This window comes from Macrotis lagotis, chromosome X (genome assembly GCF_037893015.1).
Source record: "Macrotis lagotis isolate mMagLag1 chromosome X, bilby.v1.9.chrom.fasta, whole genome shotgun sequence".
Classification (NCBI taxonomy): domain Eukaryota; kingdom Metazoa; phylum Chordata; class Mammalia; order Peramelemorphia; family Peramelidae; genus Macrotis; species Macrotis lagotis.
The window spans coordinates 523,051,521-523,060,418 of NC_133666.1; the positions used below are offsets into that span (position 1 = coordinate 523,051,521).

Consider the following 8,898-nt stretch of genomic DNA (forward strand, 5'->3'; position numbering starts at 1 on the left):
GATGGAGATATAGGCTGTATGAAGGGCAAATAGAGTTAGCTAGTCCTTCCTTTTGATTTTGCTCATCCTGATCCATCTTCTTTCAATGCCAGCTCCCTCTACCCCCTCTCTTTCCCTAACCCCAGCTCCCCACCAGCACATTGAAAGATCTTTGAGGCAGACTGGGCAGGGTCCCTGGTTTAGTTTTCCTTTTCATTAGAGGGAGAGTTTCTTCATTGCAAGTAGTACCAACCTGACTTTTCTGCTTTGCATGGCTCAGTTTGAAACTTTAGTCTCTTTCCTTTCACCTTTCAACACATGCACACACATGTATGCTTGTGTACACACCCTCAACCTCACCCACTCTCCCTTTGAAAATTTCTCAGCTTTCTTTTTGTAGTTTTTAGGGGGGAAAGGAGCATAAGGATGAAATGAATATTGTACCTGTCCTAATAAGGTGTCCTCTCAAGTGTCCCTTTTGCATCCTGTTCTTTTGATCAGAAAAAAAAAAACCCAAACCCAAGCCAAACCTAAAGTATGATCTTTCTTTCAAAATTCAACTCACTGAATGGTACTATAGAAAAGATAAAAAATTTAATCCCAGATACAAGTGGTGGGCAAAGGGTGACAATAGGGGTTACTCTACCCATTGGCATATACCATATTGTGAGGGCCGAAAGATAGATCATATTGAAGGTATTTGTCTATTGCTGGCTTCACTCCTCTCCTTTGGCCACCTTCTCTGAGCATCTATTTTATACATGTGTCTGTAAGTGTCTGAGATGTATGTTTGAGGCATGAAAGTCTGAGGGTGAAATATTTAATGCAGATTTTTGTGAGAGAAAGGTGAAAAGTGGGATGAATAATTAGATGGGATGGGATATATTTGCCCTGTATTGGACCCTTGAGAAGTGCCTGGAAGTACTGCTTGAATGGTCAATAGGAAAGGTAAAATGTAAGTTCCTCCATTATCTACATGTATGCATGTTTGCCTTTGTGGCAGAGAAACCCAGATCGGTGTTGCAGGTGGTTACATAATCTAGCAGGGAGAAGTGACCCCCTCTGGTTGCTGCTGACAGCAATGGTTCATTTCTCTTTCTTTCCCTTTCTCTCTCTTCTCTCTCCCCCCTCTCTCTGCTCCACTTGTGCTTCAGACAGATCTGTAAAGAGTTCACCGACCTGCTGGCTCAGGACCGATCTCCCCTGGGGAACTCAAGGCCCAATCCTATCTTAGAGCCAGGCATTCAGAGCTGCCTGACCCACTTCAACCTCATCTCTCATGGCTTCGGCAGCCCGGCAGTCTGCGCAGCAGTCACTGCCCTGCAGAACTATCTCACCGAGGCACTCAAGGCCATGGACAAAATGTACCTCAGCAACAATCCCAACAGCCACACAGACAACAGCGCCAAAAGTGGTGACAAAGAGGAGAAACACCGAAAGTGAGGATTTCCTTCCTCCCCTCTCCTCAGCTCCACCCTGCTTCATCTTTCCACCTCTTCCCATCTCCTTTCTCTTCTGCACCCATCTTCTCCTTCATCACCCACCACCACCATCACCTGGCAGGCTACAGCTCTGGAATCAGCGACTGACCGCTGCTCATTCTGTTCTCTGAGTCTGCAGGAACGCTCTCTTCTCCTGCCCACCAGCCCTGACTCAGTCCCTCTCTGCCTCCTCCCCCTTCATCATCAACACTCCCTCGCCCCTGTTTGGAGCCTAAGATAACAGAACAGGCGGTGGAGCCAGCAAAGAAAAGTTCTGTCTGAGTTTGTGAACTTTTTTTTTAAGTAAACCAACAGAAAAAATAAATAAAAAGAAAGAACTTTTTTCTAAAAAAAAAGAACAGTTAAAAAAATTTTAAAAAATTCTATGAGCTTCATGGGACTGAATCACCACCTCCCCTTACATTACTTCAGTTAAGATTGTAGCCATATTAAAAAAAAGGCAAAAAGGATAATGACATTTTTATCAGTATTGTGAATAAACTTGAACACAAAATCCATGCAGTTCCATGTCATGTCTTCAGTTATAGAACTTCTTCCTCTCCAAGGTAAAGCGACCAACTTGAACGTTTTATGACAACACAATTTGCAGTTACTCTATAAGGGAATCAGTGTTCATGTCTGTATATATTTATTTATGTGTAATTTAATGGGAATTGTAAATATGGTGAGTCTGTTTTAAGCCTTTTTTATTTATCTGGTGATTTCGTTTACCTCTTGTTTAGTGGGGTTTAAATCTTCCCTCTTAGTTCTTCATGTGGCTCATGGTACTTATTTAGAAATCCAAGGTTTGGGGGATTATTTTTTTCTCTGGGATTCATGATTTTTGACCTGTTGTAGCATGTTAAGGCGACAATGAAGCAGCTGAACAAATTTTTTAAAAGAGAAATAAAATGGATTTTAAAAATATATTTAGTATTACATTTACATTTACATTCATTGAACTTTAAGAAAAAGTGATATTGGATCCTGGAATGATTTTTAAATGAGCAGTTTTACAAACCTGATATCATGAAGATAGGGTGGGGGGGGGAATGGGATTTAGGAAAAAAGTTTTATTTTTCTCCACTGTCTTCCCTTAAAAGCATCATCAGAGCAATAAACCAATATTGTCTTTAGTCCAAGGTTAGGGATTCCCCCCCACTCCCCTATCTTTTTTTTTGTTCAAAGAACTTCAAACATTTGGGACCACCTGGTATCCTGTATTTCCACTGGCCATATTGGAAGCAGTTCTAGTTGTATTGTATTGAGTTGTGCTGGCAGTAGTTTCCATGCCTGTCAATGTATCATAGTCCTTTGTTGCCCAGATAAATAAATATTTGATACGCTTTATGTCGATTTTTTTTATTCAGTGGCTGTCTTTACCCAGGCGTATTTTTGTTCTTGGCAGTATTTTTTATTCAGTATGGTTACAGTAATTGAGTTTAACTCTCCCTTGACAATTGCTCCTTGCAATAAGCAGCTGAACCCATTGTTTCCCTCAAGTATAATAAAAACTTACTTTCAACTTGGAGTTCAGAGCAGGGTATCATTTAGATATTCCACTGAGTCTGTATTCAGACAAATGACACAATAAAACACAATGTATTCTTTTGGATAAAAAATTGTCTCAACTGCTAAAGGAATGACATACCATCTTTTCCTTAATCAAAACAGAATTTTATTTAAAAAAATAAAGTTTTATTTATATTGATTCTTTAGATTTTGATTTGTGTTTTAAAACAAAAAAAATGAACATTTCATAGGGAAATAATAATCTGGATCATTAGTACCAGAATTCTTTGCTTCTGCTGATAAGATGTTTAAATGAACTAAAACTAATCTTGGAAAAGAAGAAGAATTGTGATACAAATGCATGGATAGCAATGGAATGGAAGAACTAATATTCTGTGTTTAAATAGCTTTTACAGGAATACAGGAAACTGGAAAACTAGAGATATCATTGGTATCTTTGCTATAACTGCCACTTCACATCCCTAATCCTACCTGAAGGAACCTCTAAACCCCCCCCCAACAAATAAATTGAAATAAAAACAAAAATAAACCCAAACACATGTATCTATATATTGCTTGTGATGTCTATTAAAATACTGAGGGTGTTTTGTTTGGATCCTAAATGTTAGCATTTGTTTGTAAATAAGGATTGCTAATTTAGAGCTCATGCTGGTTATTTTTAAAAACCTCTTTGCTTTGTGAGGTGGATGTTTTTGTGTTTCCCAAGCAGAAAATGGAAGAGGTTAACTGTAAGGTATAGAGGAAAACTACAGGGAGAATTAACATATGTTCATATATTTTGATGTTTGGTAAGGCTGGTGATGCAAAGTATTAGATAAAGTCCAATATGTTTCATTTTGCTCTGGTAATCTACTTAGGGAAGGCAGTGTAAAATCAATCTCGTCAAGTAGAAGAGAGTTGGTGGAGTCTAAATTCTATTTTCAAAAGCAAGCTAGTTCATAACAATGGCGGATTTTTCCTAATACAAATTGAAAGTGGATCCTCTGAATGCAAAGCTGCAATTGTTTTTAAAACGGTTATTTATTATTTCCTAGAGAGACTGGTTAACTGTAAAGTAGATGTAACAAAATAATGAGGTGAATGAACCCTAACTGTACATATTCTTGACATAAATGAAATGCACAGTGCTGTAGCAGGTGAAATGAAGCATTGTCTATCAGGGCTGTTTTTCTTGGCTGCATCTCAGATTGTGTGGGGGATCCTAACCTCAGGCACAATAGCATTCATAAACAGCAATACATTGCTGCTCTTTCTACAACAACACATAAATACTCATTTTTAAATGGAAACAATCTTATTAAATACCATTCATTCATATCTGGATTTACAGATGCTTGTTACTTTTGAAATCCTGTACCCAATATAATCCTTGCATCCTGAGCAAGAGAAAAAGGAAGTGTGTTAGAACATTACAAGGTCATAATAAACAATGCTTTCAAAATGTATAGAATTAGTTCATTTTATTCTGCAGTTGTGCATTTTAAGGATCATGGTATTTGCATACTTTTTACCCAAGTAAAAAAGGAATCTCCATAGCATTTTGGAGGGGAGATGACTGGGTGAGAGAGGTTATTATTGACAAAAAGAATTTCATAGGTCTAATGGAAACTATTTGGATAATGGAATTGTCTGCTGTGATCAACCTGCAGCTTCAAAAACATGTAATGACTGCTTTTTCAGTTCCAGATTTACCTTTAAATGCATCAGTCATCACCATTATTATTCTAGGTTAGGTTTTCATTTAGTAAGAACATTTACTCTTTTAGATTAGCTCAAATTAGGAAAAATAGTTGAATGTTAAAGTGCAGACCCTTTTTGCTGGGGGTTTGTGTGCGTGCTAATTTCAACACCTGATTTAAATCAAACCACATTGCTCCTTCAAGGTTTAGTGATCCCCTCCCCCTCCAAAAAAACTTTTAAAATCACGATCTAACCCCTCCCCCCCCCAAAATCGAATATTAATATAATTTGAGATTTAACTGGTGGAACAGTCATCAGGACAGCAATGCCCCGCAGCTGAAATAATATTTAAAATAGAAAGGATTTGACATTTGAGAAGTCAGTGGCTTGAAATACCCAGTTGTACTTAGCTAATTCAGTCCTTAACCTCTGGTTTCAAATAAATCAATTACAGTCGATTCCATTTCAGTTCAGAAGTGCATGGGGTTTTAGTTAATTGAATACATTTTATTCACTTGCTAGGAATATTCATTTATCAAAATTCTAAATTTATTATACATTTCTTTATAAGTCAAGATATATTAGGCTCCATAATCACATCAAATTCTTCCTGGTTTACATAAATCCTGCTTAAAATTTGAATTTCATAACGATATATACAACATTTCCCCCAATTCCCCATCACCCCACTTCAACCAAAGCTAAATTCATCACAGTAGTATGTCAGATTTCATGCCCAGAAAGTATAACAAAGATAAGATACTCTCCTCCCACAAAGAAGAAATTACATGTAGTCCATCCTCATTGTGTCAAGTTTAAATAGGTTAAGAACAAAGCTGGAAAAACCAAGTTTAAAAAAAGTGTAGACCTGAAATAAAAATTGTGAATGGTTTCCATTATGGCCTAACTTTTCTCCATCTGACAGGTACGATAGCATTTTGTGATCTTAAAGTGACAGGACCCTCTTTTAGGTGGTGGTGGCTTGTTTTTCTTTCTTTCTTTTTTTTAGGGCAAATGTTTGAATACATATCTAATCGTTAACTGAAACCAGTGTGGTTGAACATGCCAAAATGAAGTTGTGCTTTAAACAGATATTGATGTATGCAGTGTTTTATATTTATTGTTTGCAGCATCCCGCTGGCAGCAGCTTACTGTTTGGAAAGGAAAGGGGTTAATTAGCGTCATTATCAATCACTAATGCTTGCCTAACGTGTCCAAAGAATAATCAAGTTAGAGGACGGCATGAAGCCAACATCTGCTTCATCCCAGTTAAAGATCTCATCCTACAGCACTCTATTATTGGGGTGGGGGGGGAACTGTATGGGGGTGGGGTCCTTTTTGAGCAAAGTCATCAAAACACAAATATGATCTTATCTAAGAAGGAAGGAGTGTGTAATAGAAATAATAAATGTTTTTATTTTCTGAGTTATGGGTACAGACAGAGGAGTTATTGAGGAAGGATTACTGAAATTTGTTGTTTATGCATTTGGTTATCAAAGTCAGGTGTTAGAAATATGCACATAGTACTTTATCCTTTGGCTCTGTATGTTAGTTAAATTAATTCTGAAATTGGGCTGGGAGAGAGGAGATGATATTGCTCCAACATCTGTCACCATAGGGAAAGTCAATCCAATCCAATCCAACCCAAAACATTATCCAATAGCTCTCACCAAACTAATAAAAATGAAGAGATAGATATGGTAGTAATATCTTATCTCAGTCTTCTTTGGATTTTTTTTAGATAGTTTTTCTGTTTTTCATCTTTGTCTTTGTATTACCTGATGATAACCATAGTAGGTAATAAATACTTGTTGGGTTTAATTTAATTAGACTTTGGAATATTTTCTTTTTCTCATTAAGTAAATCATGTTAAGAAGTCATACTTCCTATGACTTCAATTACTGGCTATAGTCAACATTAAACCTAGGGGCCCCGATTGATAGTTATGTTCCCTTCATTATGGATCATTTTGTTATCATGATGACTAAAGAGGAGCAGTGACTGTGAGAAAGTTTGTCATTATTGATAGGATAGCTTTTTTTTAAATAGAAAAGTAAACTGATAGCTGGAACTAAAGTTCATATTTAGCTTCAGATTTTCTAGCCATTAAAAAAAATTGGTCTGAACTAGGTTCTGACATATTGGCAAATAGGCAAATAGAAGTAGTGGTTCCTCCTCCTCTTTCTCCTCCTCCTCCTCTTCCCCCTCCTCCTCCTTTTCCTCCATCTTCTCCCCTTCCCCTTTTTCTAAGATCCTACTCAAAAATTTCTTTTATTTCATAAATTTGTCACAGGGATAAGTGAAAATTCATAGTCAACTTGTTTAAGTAAATTATTACATTTAGTACCAGAATATTTTAACTTGTAGTTATTACTCAGTTCATGTTGGGGATAGGGTGGGGATACAAAATGAAAACAAAGGAAAACAAAACAACCTTTTATTTTGGAAAGATGAGTAGCACATTTGTATCTGACCTTTATTTAAAAAAAATTCCATTGCTCAGCATCATTTTTTGAAAGAATGAGGTGAGACAGAATCATTAAATTAAATTTATAGACTATGAAAAATCAAATTCACAAGAGTATCTTTTCTCTGCCCCCCCCCTCCATTTATGAGGTGGTGGAAGAAGAGTTTTGTTTTGAGTATCTAGAAGAAATTTATCTTTTAAGTGGGCATGTGGAAATAGAAGGTATGGGGGGAAATATCTATTAGTTACAGGGTAAAGAAGAAAGCAAGAATTCCTATACTAAAGAAAGTATGACCTTTCCTCAGAGGACAGATTGGGCAGAGATTTTTACTTAAGAATACTACAAATCATGACATTCTTTAGGTAACTTTATTATAATTAACTTCACCTTGCTCCTCATGTCGGATTTCAAAGCAGGTGCAGGGCCAAAAAAGTTAGCGTGATCTTTCAGGGTGAGTGGTTTCTCTCAGGGAAGCAGAGTCTGAACAACCTAATTTTCTAGCAACAATCCTAACCACAAGCCTACTTGGTTACTGTATTAGTTATCTACTTTAGTCATTAGTGTATTGCAGTCTTGCCCTTGCTAATCATTCTCTACCAAACTGTGGTGATTATTACATTTGTTGACTTTTATAAGGAAACCTGTTTATAATCCTCCGTACTTGGAGTAGGAACCCGCAGTTACCTCTAGAGTGTCCCCTCCCCCCGCCCCCCACCCCCCACCCCCCACCCCGTCATTTTACTCTCTGCTCTAGAGATGCGCAAGGCCATTTATACAAAGTAAATTAAGTCCATGTATCTAAAAGGAAAAAAAAATATTTTATTAGGCATTAGGTTTAAAGCTAGCATCATATTTTATTTGGGGTTGTCAATTTAAAAACCTTATTTGAATATCTTCCCTGTCTTTGCAGGCTTCCTCCTCTCCCACCCCCACCCCGAAGCTGGGATGTGCTTTTGTCTCACGAAAGGAGCATTTGCGGGGGTTGGGGGGGAGAGTGAAGATAAATTCCCTTATCCAGTAAAACGCAACAGAACAAAGCGGAGAGGTTCGCCTCCCACCCCACCCCGGGCTGCCCCAGAAAAACCTACCCGCCCTCCTCACTAAATTCCTTGAAATGAAACCTGCTGCGTGACGCCTCCAGCTTGGGGAGGAATTCGCAACTTGATTTTGATGGTCAACCTCAGGGCAGGCAGTTTGAGGGGCAAAGACCCTGGTTCCGCCCCCTCAGCAGGGTTCGCCAAGGGCTAAGAGACTGGCAGGTGAAGAGCCTGGTTCCCGGGAGGAAAAACATTAACAGGAGAGGTGGGAGAGGAGGGAGGAGATCTGGAGCAGTGACCACAGCGCTCGCTCCAATGTTAGGCCCAATTAAGCTGCAGTAAAACATTCGCGAACAGGTTCTAAACTTTCCTTTTCCTCTCTCCCCAGCTCAGACTCACTAGCCTCGGGGAGGGTTCTGATAGCAGGAAAGCTCAAAGCTAGGGTTTGCAGAATATTTCCTGGGCAAAGGCATTATAACTCGCCAAAGGGGATGGAGGGGAGTAACAGGACTCGATTAAACAATGTTTTTATTTCATCGAAATTCATCGCGAAGTTTCAATATTTCTCTCTATGTCTCAACAAATCTCTAAACAGATCCGCTTGGATCACATTCTATCTCTCTCTTTTTCTTACTTTTCGCCCTAAGGATCCCATCTCATCCCACCTCCAGCTGCCTTCGCATCCAAGTCTCTGGGATAGCGTCTTTCTCCTCTCTAGGA

At 38.3% G+C, this 8,898-nt stretch overlaps 1 protein-coding gene across 5 annotated transcripts in view; it reads left to right on the forward strand.

Moving 5' to 3' along the window:
• TFAP2A (transcription factor AP-2 alpha) overlaps positions 1–5,923 on the forward strand; it is a 31,359-nt gene extending 25,436 nt beyond the window's left edge. For 3 of the 5 annotated variants that reach the window (XM_074208094.1, XM_074208092.1, XM_074208096.1), the window contains exon 7: positions 1,134–5,923. In XM_074208094.1, coding sequence (XP_074064195.1) covers positions 1,134–1,422 — 289 coding nt within the window. In that variant the 3' untranslated portion in view covers positions 1,423–5,923. The remainder of the gene's footprint in view (positions 1–1,133) is intronic. The other 2 variants (XM_074208095.1, XM_074208093.1) reach the window with 2 other exon arrangements.
• The last annotated feature ends 2,975 nt before the right edge of the window (positions 5,924–8,898 follow it).